The sequence below is a fragment of the Sebastes fasciatus genome, chromosome 5 (assembly GCF_043250625.1).
Source record: "Sebastes fasciatus isolate fSebFas1 chromosome 5, fSebFas1.pri, whole genome shotgun sequence".
NCBI classification, from domain to species: domain Eukaryota; kingdom Metazoa; phylum Chordata; class Actinopteri; order Perciformes; family Sebastidae; genus Sebastes; species Sebastes fasciatus.
Genome location: NC_133799.1, coordinates 21,275,317 through 21,300,341, shown reverse-complemented (window position 1 = coordinate 21,300,341; position 25,025 = coordinate 21,275,317). Strand labels below are relative to the sequence as shown.

The 25,025-nt window shown below is 40.5% G+C and overlaps 2 protein-coding genes and 1 long non-coding RNA gene across 4 annotated transcripts in view; all 3 read right to left on the bottom strand.

Moving 5' to 3' along the window:
- The window catches only part of LOC141767947 (uncharacterized), a 65,335-nt gene that overhangs the window by 31,478 nt on the left and 8,832 nt on the right, over nucleotides 1–25,025 (bottom strand). Inside the window, exons 1-2 of one of the 2 annotated variants that reach the window (XR_012593966.1) lie at nucleotides 9,021–9,151; nucleotides 8,848–8,962 (exon numbers count right to left, since the gene is read on the bottom strand). This is a non-coding gene — a long non-coding RNA (uncharacterized LOC141767947). Of the gene's footprint in view, nucleotides 1–8,847; nucleotides 9,152–25,025 lie in introns of those variants that run through there. The other variant, XR_012593967.1, reaches the window with a different exon arrangement.
- LOC141767944 (duodenase-1-like) lies at nucleotides 10,149–12,147 on the bottom strand. Its single transcript, XM_074635699.1, has 5 exons — nucleotides 11,870–12,147; nucleotides 11,640–11,790; nucleotides 11,319–11,454; nucleotides 10,910–11,170; nucleotides 10,149–10,713 (listed from the first exon to the last, which is right to left on the bottom strand). The coding sequence occupies exons 1-5, from the start codon at nucleotides 11,925–11,927 to the stop codon at nucleotides 10,546–10,548; spliced, it is 774 nt and encodes a 257-aa protein (XP_074491800.1). The 5' UTR covers nucleotides 11,928–12,147; the 3' UTR covers nucleotides 10,149–10,545.
- Nucleotides 18,896–22,470, bottom strand: LOC141767943 (uncharacterized). The gene is made up of 4 exons (XM_074635698.1): nucleotides 22,237–22,470; nucleotides 21,682–21,835; nucleotides 19,726–20,679; nucleotides 18,896–19,119 (listed from the first exon to the last, which is right to left on the bottom strand). The coding sequence occupies exons 2-4, from the start codon at nucleotides 21,682–21,684 to the stop codon at nucleotides 18,949–18,951; spliced, it is 1,128 nt and encodes a 375-aa protein (XP_074491799.1). The 5' UTR covers nucleotides 21,685–21,835; nucleotides 22,237–22,470; the 3' UTR covers nucleotides 18,896–18,948.

Sequence of the window (25,025 nt, the reverse complement as noted above, 5' to 3'; positions counted from 1 at the left end):
CTAACAGCATCTGCAAGATTTCACAGACCGGAGGAAAACAACCAATCAGAGCCGAGCTGGAGCCTGCCGTCTCTGAGCAGCTGTCAGTCACTCGCGAACTCCGATCAAACAGTCAAACTAGGCAGCACTGATGAAATATGAATCAATATTCTGTTACTGTAATGTCTATTTCTCGCCTCAAATGTATTCAGAAACATCTCTTTGTGTACTGTTTAGCTGTAAAATGAGAAAGTTTGTGACCCGGCAGATATTTAAAGATCAGTTCAGGAAACACCAAGCACCGCCCACCAGCCGGAGCAAACGTTCTCATTTTACAGCTAAACACTACACTACAAGATGTGTCTGAAAGCATTTGAGAAATAGACATTACAGTAACAGAATATTGATTTATATTTGATCAGCGCTTTCTAGTTTGACCGTTTGATTGGAGTTTGCGAGTGATTGACAGCTGCCTCCGTTGAATGAACAACCAATAGGAACGCTCTCTCTCTGATTGACCAAACTCTCCCATCAAAGGCTAGGGATTTTTTAAAGCCTGAAAACAGTCATGAGGAGGTGCAGAAGTCTTGAATCACAATATGCTGAAAGGTTATTGTGGAATTTTTTCCCAATGATGCCAAAAATATTCTGCCCACTGCAGGTTTAATTATGTGAGTACCGGTAGGCTACATGTCTGAAAAACAAAAACATATTTGTTGTAATCTGTTTGTACATGTAAAAATATGACATGACATGTTTTTTATGACAATGCAAACACTATAATATAGAGTGACTTTTCCTGGAGAATCTTTTTAATCCAGGACAGCTATTTTCATATGTTGCATTTCAGATACGAATGTTCATTTCTGAATATGGACTGGCTCAATAATGCCTTGTGAATAATAATCTTGCTCTTGTTTTGTGAAGTATCTGAAATTTTCTACGTTTTGAGGAGTCCTTGAACTTGTCTGGGTGGGTGAGAGGGAGGGACTGAATTGAACGAGTGAGAAAAGCTAACTGACGCTGCTAAGCAAAAACACTGGTTTAAAGGGACTGTTTGTAACTTCTTACACGTATAAATCACCCGGGTCGGTGTCACATGCGCACTCGCTTGCATATGCGCGCTCGCATATGTGGCTACGCTTTTCAGACTCAGACTCCAACACAAACTACACGGACGCACCAAAACCGCAAAGTTATATCTAGTGAAGCCCTTCTTGCAAAACATTGTTGGCCGCGGTCAGAGGACACGGGGGAGACCGTAGCTTTTGTCTCCAGGACCGGAGTCTCTGCTGTACTCTGCTCCTCTGCTCTTCTACCATGTAAAACGAAATTGAGCGTTGTTTTGATTTTTTTTCTATTGGTAATTTCACTTAATTGGCGCAAACGCGGTAACGATGCAGTGGACTGTTGCCAGCTAGCTAGCTAACGTTAGCTGGGACGAAAAGAGACTTATGTGTGTGGGAAACACATGTTACACCCGTTTCTGAGTGAGTATGGTCTTTATCTGTAATCTGAGTTCATATGGACATGTGTACTGTAGTTAAATAGAGTAGAGACTCGTTATTTGTGTGGATTTCTAGATATTTTGCTTCGGATGCTGCTGTACACTGCTGCAGAGAGATGCCACTTCTCATAGGAGCCTATGTTTCACACGTACTGTACGTTGACAGAGTGTTTCTCCATCGCACCATATTGGACATGGCTGGAAAGAGGGGTTGCAAAACTGTTTGCCAACAGACGTCTGAGTTCCCAAGGACCAGTGAGTACTGACCTAACACTTTCATCTGGATTCAATTAAGCTCCAACATGCATGTCAGAATGGGAGCCTAACATAGACTAGAGTTGCCATAAAGTCCTGGGTATTCAAGACTCTATTTTTTTGTTTTCATTTTATTATCATATAATAATAAAGAGAATTCTTCTCTTAAAATCTGATATAGTGTAGTAAACAACAATTTAAGCTGTCCTTACCTTGAGGAGCATGATATCATTGGCAAGTCCATCATAGTTGGGATGAGGAATGGATCTGACTGCACTGAACACCTGCGTTGTGGGTTCATTACCGGCCAGGGAATTAGCTCCAAGTATAACCGTGTATGGTCTAGAAATCACAGTTGAATGATGACTGAACATTAGATATGATGTTAATGCTGCTAATAATGATGAAGAAAACAAACTGACCCCTTTCAAAGCATAATTTAGGTTTTTAGATAGGGGAGAGCCGGTACGAAAGTTGCAATCTCCTCACCTCACCGCTAGATACTGCTAGATTCTACACACTGGACCTTAAATATTGTTTTATTCAGATAAAGGATAGAATGTTTGCAATCACATATTAACAAGGACATTGTCAGACATGTTTAATAAAAACAAGAATATAATAAACAATTCAAGTTTAAACTTTCATCCCGACCGACAGGGTCGAAAGTATCGATGCACATCATCCGCTCAAAGTCAAATTATATCGAAGTTGTTCCATATTTGTACACGCTTGGTATTGATAAGAATACACATGACATATGACGTTTATCTGAAAAGTGTTACTTTTGTACCGCCTCTCCCCGACATTTCCTATCTGCAAATCAGTGCTTTCCATTCATTTCAGTTCAACAATCACCCTGCAGAGACTTCAAAGTGTTAGTAATTCACCACAGTGAACATTTGTCAACAGTGCTTGTAACGTTTGGTTACGGTGTAACCTTTGTTCTCTGAGTGAGAGACTATCTCTCCAGCTTACATATTCCATATGTATGGGGAATGATCTCACCTAGGTCAGGTGACGTGGATAGTTTTTAAGACACACCGGCACTGCCGGCCACGCCCAGACGCGAGTCTATAAAGCGCATGCGCTGGCGTGGGATCATTGCTAGTTTTTGATCGTAACGTGTCTCCGAGCGGCCTCATACTGGAGAGATAGTCTCTCACTCAGAGAACAAAGGTTACACCGTAACCAAACGTTCTCTATCGTATCGAGACTATCTCTCCAGCTTACATATTCGATATGTATGGGGAACTCTGTAAGACACACCGTGAGGAGACGGTGCAGACCAATAATTATGTACACCTCCACAGACAAACTGTTTACAACTGTACACCATTACACTCCAACCAGTTAACAGGCCCTGCCAGATGCTAAGGCCTCTACTGGGAGGAAAGCCGCTCAGGTCAGCCCGCAAGACGCTAAGCTGACTGAGGGGAGACACTTATCACCCCAACAGGGGGACCTGATAAGGAGGCCCAGCCCTATGGGCAGTTAGGATTACTGTAAGTCACATCCGGGTTGCACCCAGCACCAACTCACCAAAGGAGGTGCCGGCTGCAACATTTCAGCGATAGAATCTGGTGAAGGTAGATGGAGCTGACCATGTGGCTGCCGTGCAATCTCGTCTAGAGAGGCACGGCAGCCTCGTGTCGAGTGTGCACGCACCCCTGGTGGCAACGGCCCATCCATCTCCCTGTAAGCCTGTTGGATTGTCTCAACAACCCAACGTGACAACCTTGACTTCGACAGTGGCCTACCCAAGCACTCCGGTTTGAAACAAACACCTGCGTTTGTTTTATGTACATCGCCAGGGTCCTAACCGGGCATAGTGTCGGCTGTTGTCAGTCGGCTCCCTCCCTCTCTTGAGGGGAGTAGAAATGACGAAGCTCAACTGACTGGCTCATGTGCATTTCCGAGAGTATTTTAGGGAGGAAAGCCGGATTAGGGCGAACGATCACCCCTGCACCATCCGGCAGAAACCTGCAGCAGCTTTGAAGAATAGAAAGAGCCTGCAGCTCCAGGAGCATGGACACATCCGGTAAACCACACTTTGAGGCCCAGACGCCGAAAAGAGGTGCTAGGACAGCATCCGTGCACCTCGCGAAAGTCCGAGGGGGCAGCAGAGATACCGAAGGGGAGGACTCGAAACTCGTAGGTCCTGCCCTTGGACTCGAACATCAGGAAGTGTCAGTGGTTTTCCCTGATCTCTCTTTCTTTTGGTATCTGAAAATAGGCGTCTTCGAGGTCGATTGTAGCGAACCCCTCGCCTTGGCTGACTGCCTGTCTCACCCTCTGAACTGTCAGCATTTTGCATCTCAGGGGACGGAGATACTTGCTGAGCCCCCTGAGGACCGGGATTGGTCGGAGTCCCTCCGTCCCGTTTGGGGACAAGGAAATAATGGGAGTAAAACCCAGCTTGCCGGTCGCCCTGTTCCACCTCTCTTATGGCTCCCTTGGACAGGAGTGATGTCACCCCCGCCCGCAGCACTTCCCTGTGCTTCGGGTCCACCAATGTAGCCCGAGGAGCTGAATTTGCCAGAGGAGGACTGCACAGAAATTGCAACCTGTATCCCTGGGTCATGGTGGAAAAACTCAGGGACTTGTGTCCAGAGCTGCCGCCCATGCCGCGTCTCGTGCCGAGAAGGGCCAGTGGCGGTCTGGGTCCGGCACACCGTCAGGAGCGAGGGAATGGCCTGGAGGGTCTCTGACCTTGGCCACGCCCCCCTTTCTTTCCTTGCCGCCGAGCCCTCTGCCTATGAAACGCCTCCAGCTGGGGTCGTGCAACAGGCTTGCTAGGGCAGCTAACTCTTAGGCCTAGACATAGGGCTGGGGATGCCTGGTCCGCTGGAGGCAGCGGCCACAACCAATCCTCTCAACTCCACTTATGTCTGCCATCCACCTACTGACACCAGACCACCTGTGTGCTGCTGTAGGCGCAAGAAATTGCTTTTGTACTACCTCCTCAAAATCTGGAAGGAGGGGTACTCTGGTAGGGGCAGGTCGAGCTTCGCTCTCATCCTCAAACAGAGAGGGCGGAGCCCTTGGGTTCTCAGGCAGAGGAATCTCAGCGCTCCTACCGCCTTGTCAATGACCTCCTTAAACCGGAAAGCCAAAGGTGGCTCAGCTGCCCCTAAGCCCTGCTCGGCCTGCTGCCAAGCTGGGGCCTCATCCTCCGAAGGAAACAGGGAGAACATATCAACCTGCTCCTCCTCCCCATCCAGAGGAGGAGAGGGAGGAGAAAAGCCGATGCCGACTCTCAACCTGTGAGCAGGCAGAGGCAGACCCAGCAAAAGAGGGACCCCATGCGGTTTGCCTTGGGCGCTTAGCCCCCCCCCTCAACCCCTTGGGAAGGGGAGCGGGGGCTCTTCCCTCTAAAAAGGTGAAGTCTGGCTTCCCTTGTGCGAAGAGGCATGATAAACCAATCCACGCATGACGCTGGGTCATTTTTAGCCCTCAATGCATGGTCATATCCCAAGCATGGAACACACCTGTCATGCCCATCCTCCATTGGCAATTTAACACTACAACCATTTTAAACAGGAATGGCCTGCAGTGTCTGCCATTCTGACTGAACAAAGGAAACACTTTTTTTTTTCTTTTTTATTCCTCAGTGTTAGTGCTTAGATTTAAATCTTGCAAAGTGTTATGAGAGTTAAGTCACTTTCCTCTTTTCATCAGGGTTACATCATGTTTAGTGTTAAAATTAGCATTCTGAAGAAAGGTTGTGGTTTTGTGTAATGCAACTGTAGACATCTGCTCTAATGTGCAACGTTTCTCATGAAAGTTGTTGATGAAAGTACATGTCGCCATTTTTATATTTTAGTAACACCGTTTAGCTCAACTGAACACGAGAAAACTAATTGGTTTTATTGACTTAAATACCATTTTACAGTATATCTTGTTTTTACATGGAATGGCCGTATTTAGCCAGCTCTATTTGGATGAATTTAATTATTAGATAACACAGATGCCCTTTTTGTGGACCTAATTGACACAGCCAACTCGGACATTTCTTTGAATTGTGTGACAAACTAACTGAACCACAGTAACCACAGTTTCGATGCTCACACAGACACCAGACTTCAACATGTCTTTAAAGGAACAGTGTGTAGCATCTAGAAGGATCTATTGGCAGAAGAGGAATATAATACTAACCCATTTGTGCCCAAAGACTATATTTTGTATGATAAGGAATAACGCCACAACATTTGTTCTGATTGGTCAAATAAAAATGGCAAGTATCAGTTACAGTACAACTTTGACATTTTTAGATCACATAAAAAATCCCACTTTTATCAATAGTCAAAGTGAGGATATTTGAAATATGTGCATATGTGTGCATATCTTTGATATTCAACTTCTTATGAGTTCATAGATACCAAATACTTGATTGTGCTCCTTGTAGTTTCAGAGATACAGACATTTTCTTATCATACTATATCTATTATTTGGGCACATGGAACAACTGTTTTTTTCCTAAAATATAATGGAGTCTATTGAAAAAACAGTAATCCCATGTGTACTGTAGAAGTCACAAGTCTAGATATATTATGATGAGAAAAACTCTCTTTTTGACCAATTTTGAAAATGTCCTCACATTTGTGCTTATAGGCAAGCCCAGAGAACACTTCCATCCAAAGAAAATAAAAATAATAATTAAGGTATAATAAGGATAATAAGTATGTTTTCTTTAGTGTATAATCACCTGAAATTAAGAGTCCTCTTCATGGAGCCGGCTGCCATGTTTCTACAGTAGCACAGAATGGACAAATCAAACACTGGCTCTAGATAGGGACATTTGCGTTTCTTTTGCATCGGCCACCATTCTTCTACACGCTTGGCACACTGGAGAAGTTTCAGTTGATTGCAATCTGCAAACTCACCGCTAGATGCAGCCAAATCCTTCAAACTGCACCTTTACATATCATTTTATATCTTGTGATGAAGAATGTTATCAAAGGAAACAAAATAATACAGGATTTTAAATGAGGTATTGTTTTTTACAAGGAGTGGCCATATTCAGTCAACTCTATTTGGAAATATTTTAGAAGTAGGCTAGATAGATTGTTCCTTTTTCCCTGATGATGGGCCTTGAGGCTAAAAAAAAAACTAAAAAAAACAAAAACATTTAATATTGGGTCCTACAGACCCACATCCATGAGGCTTATAGCCACTGATAACGCCTATTTAATAGCCTGACAACAGCCTAATCGGCTGGCTTGAACCAGGAGGAATGGAAGGAACAAAAGGGTGACCTGTGGTGAACTTGAGACCTTGGACAGACTGAACATGGGGATGTGTCCCCATCACCAACACCTTTTACAAATCCATTGCTTACATTATTATTTCTGTCTCAGTGCAGTTGTGCAGTTGTATTGGTATGTGTATAAGGTCAGTTAAGTTCAGACTACAAGCCAAGGTAAAGGCCTATCTGTCTCCCAAAGACCTCGACAGAGTTATGCTTTTATTACCTCTCGGTTAGACTACTGTAATTCTTTGTATGTGGGTGCAGAACAGTCGTCTTCGCCGGCTGCAGTTAGTACAAAATGGAGCTTCCTGTCCGTTTATGGATTGATTTTAAGATTTTATTGCTTGTTTTCAAGGATTTAAATGGGCTGGCAATCAGAACTATTGCACCTTCATACTCCAGTTAGAGCAATGAGGTCGACCAATCCGATGCCCCTGGATGTCCCCAGAACTAGACTCAAAAACAGAGGCGACCGAGCCTTTGCCGTGGCCGCCCCTAATCTCTGGAACAGTTTACCTGATCATATTAAGACTGCTCAGACGACAGAAACATTTAAGTCCTTCTGGCGTTTGATTAAGTTTATCTTCTGCTGTGCTGCAACTCTTTTACAGCTATTATGTGTTTATTGTTTTTACTCTGTTCTTAGTGTTGCTTGTTTTGTATTCATTTTTATTATATACATGTTCAGCACTTTGGTCAACTCCGGTGTTTTTTTTACAACGGAGTATTAGGGCCACATTGAGGGAAAAAGAAATCAGTAGTATTACGAGAATAAAGTCGTTATTTGATGAGAATAAAGTCATACTATTTCAAGAAAAAAAAGTTGTAATATTACGAAAAAGAAAGTCATAACTTTATGAGAAAAATATTAATTTCCTCCTCCATAAAAGAGGCAATTTCCCCATCAGGTCCGTGTGGTTCTTTCTTCGGAATAAACACAGTTTCTTGCACAATCTTTTCAAGGTCCTGATGCTGATGATAATGTGGTGCTGATGTGCCAACAGATGAAGTATTTTGTTATTTGTGAAACCTAAACTAAAGTATAACTTCACAAGATGCTCCACGTTCCTCATTTTCACACAGGCGGCACGCTGCTCTATTTCCCCTCTAAAATAACACATACAATTACTACTTTATAATATTATGACTTTATTCTTATAATATTACGACTTTTTTCTCATAAACCTATGACTTTATTCTCGTAATATTATGACTTTGTAAGGGATTTACAAATGGAACAGGTTTGGTTATTAGCTAATTAATAAATAATATTCATAGAATTATTATTATTAGTAAGAATTATCAATAAACATTAATAATGAACGGGGCACCACCCTGGAATCAGGGACCAATAACCAAAACGTTAATCCAGTCTCATAAGGGGATTGTTCACTCCAAATGCCAGTATTTAAACACTACTTTACACTTAGGAGATGAACGGTGAAGGGTGAATCCGAGCACTAACTCTCATAACCAGCCGTTATTACAATATGAATGCACAATAAACACAGACAACTGCTATTTAAAATAAGACCATTTATTTAAATATAGTGATCTCAATCAACAATAAACACTCTAACAACATCAATCTAAATCAACAGTTATTACAGCAGTAATTACTAATTAACAACACTTAATAAACAAATGGATGTTCTACAACGCAGCTCTAAGCACTAAACTAGAATTAAACAAAACACAAAAGCAAAAGAAAATGTGTGTGCGGGAGAGAGATGTGTGTGTAAGAGAGAGATGTGTGTGTGAATGCAAATGTGTATGTGTTTAGGTGTGAAGGAGGAGTGTCTATGTGTGTGTGTGTGGTGTGGGAGGAGCAAAGGACGCCCTAAGTGGACGTCACCTCGAACGTTACAGATCACGCCCAAACGGGATGTGAAAATCCCGCGTGATCAGTAAGGTGGGAACGTGAGGAGGCGTATCTACGTGTGTGCGTGTGTGGGAGGAGCAAGGGAAAGCTCAAGGTGGCGTCACCACGTAAGTGGTTACGTCACGTGAGGGAGGAGTTAGGGAAACCCCGAGGCGGCGTCACCACGTAAGTGGTTACGTCACGAGGGAGGAGTTACTCTGGTGGCGGAGGCGCCACGGAAATCACCGACTGCGTACGAACGGGAGGTTTAAGTCCCACGCGGTCGATGAAAGAGAAAAAGAACGGAAAAGAGACGCTCTGGTGCAGCACAAAGACTTTCTCAAGGAAAACCCAAGGCGGGGAGCACACAGTGGTCAACAATCAACACAGTAAAACAGTAAACACCGCAGCAGCAGGAATCCTAACTGCCGCGCGAGAGATGTACTAGCTGGGTTATTATTACTCAGATGCTCGGCAGGCAAACTCACGTTAGTCAGCCGTGCACTGGTCTTTTAATAATAAACTACAGCTACAGATCTTCACGTTTGGCAGAAGCTAACACAAGGAGCACACAGTAATCAGACAGTCAGCAATAGTAAACAAAGCAACATAAACAAGCAAAGCAAAGCAAAGCAAAGCAAAGCAAGTAAAATAAACAAAACAAACAGACGGACTCGGCGGTCCGTACGTTCAGTATAAATCAACAATAGTTATTAACTTATTGGAATATACAATTTCACTAGTCTCTGCCCAGACACAAGCCTCTTACTTGAATCGCTTCTTCGGCGATAGTGGAGTATATCGTCGTTAATTGGTCCGGCGGCGTCGCGCTGGCTCGGACAATAACGGGCCGTTATGGAGCTCGTCAGCTGATGAACGGCAGGCTGGACCTCCGTGTGGCAGCGGAGGGGAAAGCAGCCTGAAATGAAGGAAAAGGCGGTGCGCTCGTTTCCTTTGATGAAGAACGGTTGTCCTCGGCTTCCTTGGTGAAGCCGGGATGTAGATGCGAAATTTCAAGAGGTGGGCAGTTAGGTCCCCTGCTGTGATCAGGACTCTGGTTTCCCACGTAGGCCAAGGCTCTTTGTCTCGTGAGGTCCCTACAACTTTATTCTCGAAATCTCAGATTATTTTTTTTTTCCTCAATGTGGCCCTTAATACTCAATCGTAGTTTTTAAACATGCTGTATAAAACAACTTTGACTTGACTTGAAGAGAGAGTTTTGCTTATTTTTTGCAGCTTTATTTGTATTGGTGTTGCCAAACAAAATGAGTAATTTGTCACGGCCTTTATTAAGTCATTAATAAGATCCCGTATGTTTGGATTGTCCAAATAACATGCATGGACCAGACAGTATCTGATCCATGGTTGTTATTTGCCATCACGTTGTTGATCCGGGCTGTCCTATCAGTCTACTGACAGGTTGTTGTGTTTTTTTTTAGAATAAGTGTGTCTTTTTGATCATTTCAAAGATGGACAGAATATTAAGTATAAGTGTAGAATCTCGATATTATTATTATTCACTTAAATACAATTTGTTTCTTCTGATGAAGTTGTTACGGAAGAAAATTAAACATGGTATTTGAAATAAGCTTTTATTTAGAATTTTGGTCACACTGACAGAGCAATCTGAGACAACACATTGCCTCCATATTACAATGAATGTATGCTGAAGCAAAACTTTGTGCAAGATTTTTACTCATAATGTTTCATGTCTCCGAGGATGCTCTGATTGATCCAGGGAAGGTATTTATATAGATCCAAGTAGACGTTGGGTACATTTGGGTAGTTACAGTTTCCATTGTTGTAAGAGACAACACCAACAGCCTTCCCGTTGCACACCAGAGGACCACCAGAATCACCCTGTGAGGAAGAATCAATATTCAATTTAAGATGTTTGTAGCAGGGCCGGCTTAAGGCATGGGCGGGCGCTGGTCATACATAAAATACATCAAATAAATCCAAATCCAAATTTTGCCTAAAGGCACCAAAAGGGCTGCCCTGGTTTATAGTATTTATATACCAACTGACATTTTCTATTAACAGACAGAAAACATACCTGACAGAATCCTTCTTTTGTTGGGTATCCACCTGCACAGATTACGTTGGCAGGAAAATTATAAGGAAGCCATTGCTCCTTACAGACTTGTGGGTCAATGATAGACACATTCACCACTCTCAGATCATCAACAGCTCCACCATTAGTTATAGTGTAACCCCATCCAGCTACACTGCAGGTTTCCGTTGAGTTTGTGTTCATTTCAGAGGTGGGAAGTGGAATTGTTTTTACTCTGTCGTTCGGTCCAGCCCCCTGAGACAGCTGGAGACACACAAAATCAGAAACTTAAAAACTAGCAAACTAATTTCATCAGACTTCAATTAAACAAACAATTGTTGGAATATGGAGCTGATCATTTAAAAAAAATTGATCCCCCCATAAAAGTATGATGTCACTTGAGTATACTTACTTTGAGGAGCATGATGTCATTACCATACTCTACATCCCAATAATCTTTGTGTTTGCATCTCTGTTTAATATCTCTTCTTATTTCTTTTTCTTCTTTCTTGAGATCGTGGGTGCCAAGAACAACAGATGTAACTCCCCTGAACGAAAGATCATGGAGAGGTTGTCAGTAAATTTCCTAAAATTGTGCCAACAACAGTAGAAAATGATGAATAATATAGGTCTTTTAAAAAAAAAGAAAGTCGGTTAATATATCTTGAAGTCTTTTTAATTTGACTTGTAATTACATGAATCAAAGATTGCTGGAAGAGGAAATGTAACTCACAAAGCATTACAGTGCGCAGCAGTGACCACAACGTCTTCCCTGATGAGGAATCCTCCACATACATGTTTTTTATAGATGTTCTGCAGCGAGACCATATACTGCATCGATCCCTCCTCGACTTTTACCCCGTTGATGATTTCACTCCCATCTGCTAAAATAAGTAAACATCAAAGTTAGGTTAATGTCTTATTAAACAGTTGGAGAATAATATTCAGATTTGGTCATCTTACCGTTTAGTCCGAGACATGTCAGAACATGAAAAAGCAGAAATTTGTGCAGAGCATGCATGATGCCAGCAAGACAATTGACTTGTCTTTCTTCTTGGAGTGTCAAGTCGACCCTTTTATACAGAAATTTGCTCTGTTGGCAAGTGTGAATCCAACCTACAGTATCTTGATATCTGACCACATCCTGCTTGCAAGTCTGCAACTGATGTTATCTTTACCTTCATTATCTTGTTCAGTGATCTGATGCCTCAACAGCCTGAAACATACGTTATGTGATCAGTGTGTTTAACACAGTCTGTCACTTGAATTCATTCTTCCTCTTCATACTTTTTATGTTATTCATCATTCACTTTTATATTTAGGACACTTTCGGCCTCTTGATTTATTTCATTCTGGACCCTTTTAAACCTCCTTTCCTCATTGTTTATGAATATTACTATATATTAAGTGACTTTTGTTAGATTGATTCAATAAGTGAAGAACACAGATGTAACAACAAGATTATTTAGTGTCACTGTGGCCATGTGGCTGCTTTGGGTCATTCTATCAACCCTCTGAGACCCACAATAGACCAGTTTTAGTCTTTTTTAAGGGGGTACAGGGGTTCTTTAGGGGGAGATAGCAGTTCAACAGCAGATGTCACATAGAAGTGGTGTACATCATCTGAAAGCTGGGAACCTGAAGGTTAATCTGAGATGCAGCTCAGCACTGTGTGTCAAGTTGTTCTAGTCATAAATCAGAAGTGAACATGAATTAATGTAATTAATTAATTAATTTAAATGATTTGTAAAAGTGTATAATGGTTTAGAATATTAAGATATAAGTATATGATGTCCATCCCCTTGCTCTATTACGTCTCATAAGTTGTTGCAGCAATTTTTGGGTTGATGCCATTTGTTACACAGATTTGGGGCTAAATTTAACCATTTTTTACCACTCGAAAATTGATAAAAATGATCAATAATCCCTCCAAAGTTCCACATTAAGACGCCAAGTCCTTGAGGAACACCGTAGAAAAAGTCATGCTCTGATTTGGTATCAAAAGCTTTTTACATTTTGAGATAATTGTATTTTTAAGAAATTAGATGGCGATCACTTCTGTTGTGGAAACTGCTCAGAAACCTCCTTATTGTCAGTCTACCTAGGAAAGCCATCCATCCTCTGAATGCTCTAGGTCTCTAGGTTGTGGCTGTAAAGTTTCATGAGGCTGTGATTATCCTAGAGGTCACCACAGGTCGTTTTATACAGTGAGGTCAAATGGTCTCACTACAATGAAATGGCTACTATGGGGACTAACATCATCACACATGAATACAGTTGGGCTCATTGGATCCACAAGAGTCTCAGCTTTACAGTGATACACAATGTTATGTAATTCAAGACTGTTTAGGGACCCCAGTATGCAGAAATATTCAAACACATTATTTTACAATAGGCAAAAATAACACATTTATACTGCATGAAAAAAACAGCATGTTTTTGTCCAAACTGCATGTGATGATCATAAAGTGGGCATGTCTGTAAAGGGGAGACTCGTGGGTACCCATTGCACCCATTTTCATTCACATATCTTGAGGTCAGAGGTCAAGGGACGCCTTTGAAAATGGCCATGCCAGTTTTTCCTCGCTAAAATTTTGCCCAACTTTGGAGCGTTATTTAGCCTCCTTCCCGACATGATGTCTGACATCATGATATCCTTCATATGATATCTGTGTCTTCACTCTAGCCCTAAAACTGAACCTACTAGAGCCTCTGAAAGACAGTAAAGTCAGTCGGGATCGCGGGTCTCAGGGTGTTAATTCAGACTTGATTTTCTTCTTTTTACTTCATTCATGATTTATTTTCTGCGTCTTTCAATTTAGTTCATTCTGGATCATTGTGGACCTACTTCTCCTCACTGTTTGATAAGTTCACAATAAGTAAACTTAAATTGGGTGAATTTAATGAATCAATAACACTTTGTTTTATATCTACTTAATGAAAAGATGAGCTACTAATGCTAAGATACCAGATACTAATGATTTTCAGCTGTCAGCATTTGGCTGTTTGGGGGTTTTGGTAAAACAGCCCACTCAAACATTTCTTCTGAATTCAGCGACAGACCAGACGAACCACAGAAACCAGTTTCCTGCTTCAGTTTTGAAACTAATGCGCTACTTTAATCGCTTAGATCATTTTTTGACAGCAAGTGGTCTGATGGGGCATCATCATTTTATACAGCAGTTTGCTTTGTTGGCAAGTGTGATTATCACATACACACGTGGACAAAATTGTTGGTACCCTTCCGTTAAAGAAAGAAAAACCCACAATGGTCACTGAAATAACTTGAAACTGACAAAAGTAATAATAAATAAAAATTTACTGAAAATTAACTAATGAAAATCAGACATTGTTTTTGAATTGTGGTTCAACAGAATCATTTTAAAAAACAAACTAATGAAACTGGCCTGGACAAAAATGATGGTACCCCTAGAAAAGATGTAAAATAGTTTGACCATAGGGACATATTAAACTAAGGTGTGTCCTGTAATTAGCATCACAGGTGTCTTCAAACTTTTAATCAGTCAGTCTGCCTATTTAAAGGGTCAAAAGTAGTCACTGTGCTGTTTGGTGTCATGGTGTGTACCACACTGAACATGGACCACAGAAAGCTAAGGAGAGAGTTGTCTCAGGAGATTAGAAAGAAAATTATAGACCTTCATGTTAAAGGTAAAGGCTATAAGACCATCTCCAAGCAGCTTGATGTTCCTGTGACTACAGTTGCACATATTATTCAGAAGTTTAAGGTCCATGGGACTGTAGCCAACCTCCCTGGACGTGGCCGCAAGAGGAAAATTGATGACAAATCGAAGAGACGGATAATACGAATGATAACCAAAGAGCCCAGAACAACTTCCAAAGAGATTAGAGGTGAACTCCAAGGTCAAGGTACATCAGTGTCAGATCGCACCATCCGTCGCTGTTTGAGCCAAAGTAGACTTAATGGAAGACGACCCAGGAGGACACCAAATCATGAAAAAGCGAGACTGGAATTTGCCAAAATGCATATTCACAAGCCACAAAGCTTCTGGGAGAATGTCCTTTGGACAGATGAGACAAAACTGGAGCTTTTTGGCAAGTCACATCAGCTCTATGTTCACAGACGAAGAGATGAAGCATCCAAAGAAAAGAACACTGTACCTAATGTGAAACATGGAGGAGGCTAGGTTATGTTCTGGGGCTGCTTTGCTGCATCTGGCACAGGGTGTCTTGAATCTGTGCAGGGTGCAATGAAATCTCAAGACTATCAAGGCATTCTGGAGCGAAATGTGCTGCCCAGTGTCAGAAAGCTTGGTCTCAGTTGCAGGTCATGGGTCCTCAAACAGGATAATGACCCAAAACACAGCTAAAAACACCCAAGAATGGCAAAGAACAAAATATTGGACTATTCTGAAGTGGCCTTCTATGAGCCCTTATCTAAATCCTATTGAACATCTGTGGAAGGAGCTGAAACATGCAGTCTGGAGAAGGCACCCTTCAAACCTGAGACAGCTGGAGCAGTTTGCTCACGAGGAGTGGGCCAAAATACCTGTCGACAGGTGCAGAAGTCTCATTGAGAGTTACAGAAATCACTCGATTGAAGTGATTGCCTCAAAAGGTTGTGCAACAAAATATTAAGTTAAGGGTACCATCATTTTTATCCAGGCCAGTTTCATTAGTTTGTTTTTTAAAATGATTCTGTTGAACAGCAATTCAAAAACAATGTCTGATTTTCATTAGTTCATTTTCAGTACATTTTTATTTATTATTACTTTTGTCAGTTTCAAGTTATTTCATTGACCATTGTGGGTTTTTCTTTCTTTAACGGAACGTTACCAACAACTTTGTCCACGTCTGTATCTTGATATATGACCACATCCTTCGTGCAAGGCATGTTTGCGAGTTTCCATCTTATGTTATCTTTGCATTATCTTGTTCAGTGATCTGATGCCTCAACAGCCTGAAACAAACATTATGTGATCAGTGTGTTTAACACAGTCTTTTCACATTAATTAATTATTCTTCTTCCTACTTTTTATGTTATTCATCATTCAATTTTATATTTAGGACACTTTCGGCCTCTTGATTTAGTTAATTCTGGACCCTTTTAGACCTCCTTTCCTCATTGTTTATGAATATTACTATATATTAAGTGACTTTTGTTAGATTGATTCAATAAATGAAGAACACAGATGTAACACCAAGATTATTTAGTGTCACTGTGGTCATGTGGCTGCTTTAGGTCATTCTATTAACCCTCTGAGACCCACAATAGACCCGTTTTAGTCTTTTTTTAGGGGGGTACAGGGGGTCTTTAGGGGGAGATAGCAGGTCAACAGCAGATGTCACATAGAAGTGAACATGAATTAATATAATTAATTAATTAATTTAAATGATTTGTAAAAGTTTATAAGGGGCATCATCATTTTATACAGCAGTTTGCTTTGTTGGCAAGTGTGATTATCACATTTCTTGATATATGACCACATCCTTCGTGCAAGGCATGTTTGCGAGTTTCCATCTTATGTTATCTTTGCATTATCTTGTTCAGTGATCTGATGCCTCAACAGCCTGAAACAAACATTATGTGATCAGTGTGTTTAACACAGTCTTTTCACATTAATTAATTCTTCCTCTTCTTACTTTTTTTAAAATTTTCTTTTTGTTTGGAAAAGGCGTTATCACAGTGTATATCAAACTTTACAGATAGTTATACCTAACTCTTTTCCCATTTTAATATACATGTACAGTCTATATGCATATGCCCGAAAAGAAGCATGCGGATGCCACAGTACTTGTGAGTCAACTCAGCCTTTTGGAGAACTGTGGGTCCTCCAACCTCACTTTCTGAAGTACGTGGCCGTGTAAACCGTTCCACAAGTCCAGATTATACACATCTACACACATCGATATTCACTTGCATACTCACGCGTATACAGCCTACATGCCCATGCATACTTCTCCATCAAACTATCAGCAGTTACATTTAGCTTTCTTACCTATGCCTATCTCACACTCTATTAAAGACATAACTATATACATTAGAACCAAGGGAGCTTACATTACATTCTTATTATTCTCAGCAAGAAGAGGAAAGGAAGAAAAGAGAAAAAAAGTCAGTGGAGTCATACAAAGTCTACTCTTATGGGGGTTATAAATTCGATCCATTTATTCCAAATCTGGTCAAATTTGCCCTTTTGGATCCTCAAAGAGTAAGTCAACTTTTCCATTTGAAATAGTTCAAGGGTTATTCCATACCAATCATCCAATGTAGGTGGTACTGGATTTAGCCACCTTCTTGTGATAGATTTTTTACTTGCCGCCAAAAGGGCCTGCAGCAGCTTTATATCACTCCTCTGTCTCAAAAACAAAATGTGGCCCAGATAAAGAGTCTCCAAGTTCAGAGGTATTTGAGTCTTAAATACAGTGCTTAATGAGTTATGAATACCTTTCCAGTATAAACTCAGTTTGGGGCAGTCCCAGAAAATATGAAAATGATTTGCCTCTATTGAGCCACATTATCTTCAACACGTCAAGCTTGTGTTCTTGTATTTTTCCTGGTGTGGGGTCTTAAAATATCTTATAATATTTTTCCAGCAGTGTTCTCTCCAGTCTGTGGAGTAAGTAGAGGACCATTGAAAACTGCAAATTTCCCCCAAACCTCCTCAGACAACCGTATCTTCTTCTTACTTTTTATGTTATTCATCATTCACTTTTATATTTAGGACACTTTCGGCCTCTTGATTTAATTAATTCTGGACCACTTTAAACCTCCTTTCCTCATTGTTTATGAATATTACTATATATTAAGTTACCTTTGTTAGATTAATTCAATAAGTGAAGAACACAGATGTAACAACAACATTATTTAGTGTCACTGTGGCCATGTGGCTGCTTTGGGTCATTCTATTAACCCTCTGAGACCCACAATAGACCAGTTTTAGTCTTTTTTTAGGGGGGTACAGGGGGTCTTTAGGGGGAGACAGCAGGTCAACAGCAGATGTCACATAGAAGTGGTGTACATCATCTGAAAGCTGGGAACCTGAAGGTTAATTTGAGATGCAGCTCAGCACTGTGTGTCAAGTTGTTCTAGTCAGAAGTCAGAAGTGAACATTAATTAATGAAATTAATTAATTAATTAATTAATTAATTAATTAATTAATTAATTAATTAATTGAAATGATTTTCACTCTTATTTGACAGTAAGTGGTCTACAGGAGCATCATCACAAATTTCATAAATGTAAAAAGTATATTAAAAAAAATATATTGTAGCCTACAGCAGTTGGAAATACTTACTAAGATTTATAACTGCATACGTTATTGTCTTATTAGAAAGTGAAATCAAATGATTAAAAGATTAAAGAAAATCTGGATTATCAGCTGGGTATAGACTGCCCTGGGGCCCCAAACCCAGAGGGGGCCCAAAGGCTCCAGGCTCACCTTGTAGCAGGTTGTGATAATTAATTTCATTGCAAGTTTGTTTGTTAATATGCAGTATTAAAGCCTGAAGGCAACGCTTGCATTACTATCTGCTCTTGAGAGCCCATCTTGTTGAGGGGCCTTTAGTTAAAATCTAGTTTTAAGGCCTTAATGACTTTGGGATACATTGTTCTTAAATCGTACATTTTCCTATAGGGAATTTATTTATTTATTTTGCCCACTTAGGTGCAGGACTCAACAGACTGAAACAATCACACACTTGATATATTATGGCCTTATGAGGTTGATTATGTGGCAAACAGCTGTCCTCTTCCACATCAAGCAAATACCTGTTGAATAAAAGTCTAAGATTTACTCCTTTTAACTATATAAAGATATAAATAGCTGGCTTTTTAGCTGTTAGATGTTCCACTTTCTTCACCTACTTGTCGCTATCTTTGCCTGTCCCTTAGGTAGTGTACGGTGGGGTTATTCTGATGGTTTGTCACTATGAGCAACACCTTAAATTTGACCCAGTTTATTTAAAAATATTGATTAGTGCAGCTTTATAAAAAGGAAAAAAAAACAATTCCTTGTTATACATTTATTTCCATAATGTCGAGAATAATGAGATTATTAAGTCTAGAAATTCACCTCTTCATCCAGTCTGTTAAGGAGTTGATTCATCTCAGGCGGGAAAGCTGTCCGCCTAGCCCGATAGAGTTTAAGGAGCCTTGGAGTGTGCTGATTAATGGCTGCTCTGAAGTTGTCTATTAGGTCCTTGTTGGTGATCCGAAGAAACTCTTCCCTGATCTGTTGAAGAACAACAGAACAGCAAACTTAAATGTCCAATACTAAATCAATACAATTTCAACACCATCCTCATGTTAAAATATGTATTTTATTAACCCTCATCCTTGGGACCCCAAGAATGTTCAACTGTAAGAAACAACCATCATAGCACCATGTTAACTTATGCCATCTCAAAACATTATTAGTGTAATTAATGTCATCTGAAGGATGGCATTAATTACACTAATAATAAATTAGTTAAATTAGGACCCATGACAAACATTTGATCCATTTATTATATTTTACCTATTTTAACTGCATAGGCTGCAATTAGGTGCTTTTGGTGGGACCCCAAGGACCCCAATACATTGGTATTTTTAAAAAGCCCTAATTAAAACAGAAAACAATGTTATGAAGTTATAAGGAACAAATTGATTGACAAAGTCATGAAAAATTGGAATGATAGAACAAAGCACCTGTGAGATATGACAAAAAGTATACCTCTGGGGTCTGGCGGTACCCCAGTTGGTAGGATGAGGGTTAATAGAAGTAAACAACTTCAGATTCTTATTTTGCAAAGACTAAATCTGAAACATAACATAATATATTCTTTGCTCAGCTGCTTACCTCTGCCTCGTAAAACAGAGCAGGCCACCGCTCCTGAACCTCTGACACCATAGGCACTAGCTCCACAATCTCCTTGCGCCTCAGGGAGAATGTCACCTCCATCTGTTGCTTTATGAGTGCAACATTCTTATTCCTCTTCTTTAACTCCTCAACCAGAGCTAGTCTTTCCTCCTCCAGCGAGTCATCAGTATGGGTATCTGGGTGGTCAGGAACATAGTTAATCTCCCCTCGCTTTGCTCTCTTCAAAGAAGGACCTGCACCATCATCTTCACCGCTTCTTCTCCGGTTAATGCTGACCTCAATGCAGCCTGCGTTACTTAGCTTGGACCTGTAACTACCAAGTTTGTATTTTATGCTCATTTTCCATCCATCATACCCCGTTCCACTGCCCGGTTCTCGAAGGCAGGGGTGCCTACTGACGAGAGCAGAAGCAGCAGACCCAATCTGGTCTTGATCTGGATAGGCTTTCACTTCAAAAACTGCCTGAGCAATCTTATCCAAAATGTCTATCTTCATGTCTCTGGTTATGCTGATACCTTTCTTGGTCTTTTCATATGCCTCATTGCCTTTGCGTAACTTCAATTCCACATCATAGGAAAAGGCTGGAATGGGAAAAGGTGAAGGCCACTCTGATATACTTCGCAGATAGTTCTTGATAAAAGCGGAGGGACTCTGTGGTGACTCTATGGTGGATAAACTGGCTGTGTCCAGGGAAGACCCTGAATCAACAGAGTCTGAGTCTAAGATAACACGTTCAGGTGGCAACTCATGAATATCCATCAAATTACAGAGAGCGTTATTAAAATCTGGGTCCTCAAACTGTAATGTGAAGCTGCCTTGAAGTTGCAGATTTTCCAGAAGAATGTTTTGCAAATTTTCAACTGATTCAGGTACTTGAGGAAGCACCAATTTACGAGACATTGATGGGGAGATTTTCACCAGCAGTAATAAACCCTGTGTTAGATGAGAAAAGAATAAAAGACAGAAGGTTCAGATTGCAGAAGGCAGAAAAACAAGACAATTTCCCACAAATTAGATTAATAAACAGCGCTGTTATAGTTATATTGTGTCAGTACTACCTACTACAGATGCACCGATTGCAATTCTTGGCTGATTACGATTTTTTAAGAGTCTGACCTGTCGATTTTGATTTTTGCCGATTCCAATTTTCTTTCTAAGAACTATAATTGACAGCAAGACTCCAGGCTAACTTTTTTTTACCACCGTCCCAAAACATTATTTCAACTGTCCCAAAAGTCAGTGTAAACCGTAAAAAATTCTAAATGTTATCTTTTTACTTGGTTATTGTAATCTATCGTGGTTATTTGCATAAAAAAACATAATTCGAAATTTAAATATAATATTTAATAATTTCTTTAAATATTTGCTTTGATTTTTAAAAATTGTGGCGTTAGTAGTTTTAATTATCTATTATGTAATAAGTGTCTGATTAAATTAGTTGTTCCAAATGTTTTATGGTTTTTCCTCTAGGGGTTATTTTGCAGTTGTGACAGTTGAGCTTTATGTTCTTCACTCACGCTGAAGAACTTCAACAATGACGACGATGTGTGTGTTGTTGTGACATTATGGTCTGTGCCGCTGTGTGCAGATGTAAAACTATCATGGGACGACGGCACGTGTGTAAATGTGACCAGCAAAAAATTGGCAATATGAATGTTTTTTGGGGTGACAACACAAGAGCTCATGTCCCGTCTCATCACCCCAAAAACAAATGAACTTTCTAGTAAACTTGCTCCTCCCTGTGATGGGACAGTCATCACATAATGTTAAAGTTATAAAATGTAAAGGCTAGTAGTGAGACATCACATCAAAACTCAGATCATGGTTGGAAACTTTGGAAGAGCATTATATGTTATGATCTTGTCTGAATGGAAGAGAGAGTGAAAATGAGAGTAAAAGCGAGTTTTTTCTATGAAGAGTAATCAGTATACTCACCATTCTGCGTCCCTTCAATGCAGCAGGCACACTTTTGGGGTCACCAGTATCTTCCCTCCCACTGTGTATGCAGTCAATGGATGACAGTTGTTGAGAGCCTCAGGATCGAAAATCTCAGGTGTCTGCATAGATGTTCTCCACAAGCTCGAAAGACCTAAAATGTTCCAGGTACCAAGATGTGAGCTTTTTGCCAACAAAGGCCACTTTTTCAGGGCTAACTACTATGGTCACAATTTATAGAATTCTGGCAGTCCACTGCAGTGTCCAGCTGATATAATCATACCCGCTGCATAGCGGTTTCCAAATGTCTTTAGAAAGGGACACAGCTTCAACACGTGGATACTTTCTCTCTATCACTGTGCGCAGGACAGCATCCAAAGAAGGTGTTTTGATGTCAGTTACTTTCTCCACATGTAACACTGGCTTAAAAGACTTTGGTTATCAAATTGGCATGCAATCATCTGCTGGTGTTTTCTGGACAGCATGAGAAGCACATTTTTAAAGTTCTGAACATCATGCACAGTCTTATTGAAAAAAGTGTGTTTTGACTCAAACCTCATTGTCCATAATTCCACCAATGGACCAAAGCAGCGTATAAGGTAAGGATAATGTTCCGCAAAGTGGTACTTTGGGCGCAAGCTAAAATCAGGAAAAGTGTCTGTGACTGCATTCATCTCAATCTGAAAGACAAAGGTGACAATTTGCTGGAAATTAGCAAAGCAGACAGTGGAAGAATAATTAATGATGTGGTTAATTTCGCTCACACAGGTTCTTAATAAGTTTTAAACATATCAATTTAATGTAATTGTAAACAGACTGCTCTCTGGAATTGACAGTATTTTGACAAATTTAATACAATATTCTGTCCCATTCATTTGGATAGTTACATTTTTTAAAGAATAGCTTATGCAAATAGTCTGCACAGGGCTCTCCACTCCTCCACTCCGACCTCACAAGCAAACACGGAGGTGGCAGAGCCGAAATGGCGGGGGCTAGCCGCGCTAACAATGCTAACAGAGCTAATAGTGCTAACAGAGCTAACAGAGCTAACAGAGCTAATAGCGGGACACAGTAAAAACAAGGCCGACGGACGCTCACCGATGGCCCCAAACTGTCCGTCGGTCGACCATCGGCCTGGTGTGTCAGTGCCTCTAAGTGCTGACAGAGCTAACAGTGTTAACCGGAGGTTAACGCTTTGTCATGCCAACAAATACAAGTTAGAGTTTTTACAGTGTACATAGATCAAGCAAATGACATACACAGTAGGACTGTCACTTTTTAATAAGATTTTAATATTTGTTCAAACGTGGGAAAAAAGCATAGACTATATATAAGAAGTGGACGTAGTCACCGTGACGCCATCCATTGGTTTGTCTGTCGTTTTGAAGCCTCGAGTTCGGCATTTTGTTGTTTTGCAACAAGAAGTGACACGAGATGGTGGAGCTAATGATGCCTTCAAATGACCTTTTCTCCCTGTTTGTGGATACAACTCGGTCACAGCAGGTGAGCTTTTTATTGCATTAATCTTACAAGTGAGGCACACAGATGCAACAACATTATTGTTTGGTGTGGAAATACTCAGCACAGCACATGAAACATTTCTCTGAAATCTGTAGCAAACTAGACGAACCACATAAACCACAGTTTCCAGGTTCAGGTTTGAGTGTTGTTCTCACAGTTGTGAAACTAATGATCAAGTTAGTACACAAACATACACAGATCGAGCCAGAGAAATCATTACCTTGCTTTACATATGACATTATATAGTATATAGTATGTAAAATGCTCACTTCCTGTCATGTTTTGTAATGATTTGGTGAGAGGATTTGTCATGTAACAAGTCATGCATTCACGCTTATTCATTGAACAAATCTGACTACATTATTCAGCGTTTTCTCTTCACAAATCTATATTCAGATACAGCTCAAATATACATAAATACAAGCTGTTGCTGTCTGGTTTTACTCAGCAGAGACGGCCTGAGTAAGACCAAAGAGTTGCATAGTTTCTTTTTGACCATTGGTGGGCGCCACTCCATCAGTTTATGTTACGTCTGCACCCTGCAGTGCATTAAAAACCTCTCTCCGTCAAAGCCAAACAACTGAGTCATCCTTCTGAGTGAATCTGTTATATGGGTCGTTTTAGCCTAGTGTTTCTATGTTAGCAAGTGCCTATCTGTCTTTCTGCTAGACTTAGTCATTCCTAAATATGCCCAGTAAGCCCAGTTTAATTTACAATATCTTTCTCTTAGCAAGTCTTATTTGTTGCCACAGTGGAAATATTTTGCTAATAAGTTGAAAGCGTCTCCGGACGTCTTTGGACAAATAGCCAAGATTCACAGAATGTAACGTTCAAAGATGAAATGAGCCCAAATATAGTCTGAAAATGTCAAAGAAAATCTGAGGGGCAAAACTCATTTCTTTTAAGATTAAAAAAAGTTATTTTTATAAAATGGTCACTATGTCCTGACAGTAGTGCATGAGACAGGTAATCGGAAAAAAATAATAATATGCCTCTGTGTCCTCCGGTGTCCTCTGGTCCTCCTAACGGCATCTGCAAGATTTCACAGACCGGAGGAAAACAACCAATCAGAGCCGAGCTGGAGCCTGCCGTCTCTGAGCAGCTGTCAGTCACTCGCGAACTCCGATCAAGCAGTCAAACTAGGCAGCGCTGATGAAATATGAATCAATATTCTGTTACTGTAATGTCTATTTCTCGCCTCAAATGTATTCAGAAACATCTCTTTGTGTACTGTTTAGCTGTAAAATGAGAAAGTTTGTGACCCGGCAGATATTTAAAGATCAGTTCAGGAAACACCAAGCACCGCCCACCAGCCGGAGCAAACGTTCTCATTTTACAGCTAAACACTACACTACAAGATGTGTCTGAAAGCATTTGAGAAATAGACATTACAGTAACAGAATATTGATTTATATTTGATCAGCGCTTTCTAGTTTGACCGTTTGATTGGAGTTTGCGAGTGATTGACAGCTGCCTCCGTTGAATGAACAACCAATAGGAACGCTCTCTCTCTGATTGACCAAACTCTCCCATCAAAGGCTAGGGATTTTTTAAAGCCTGAAAACAGTCATGAGGAGGTGCAGAAGTCTTGAATCACAATATGCTGAAAGGTTATTGTGGAATTTTTTCCCAATGATGCCAAAAATATTCTGCCCACTGCAGGTTTAATTATGTGAGTACCGGTAGGCTACATGTCTGAAAAACAAAAACATATTTGTTGTAATCTGTTTGTACATGTAAAAATATGACATGACATGTTTTTTATGACAATGCAAACACTATAATATAGAGTGACTTTTCCTGGAGAATCTTTTTAATCCAGG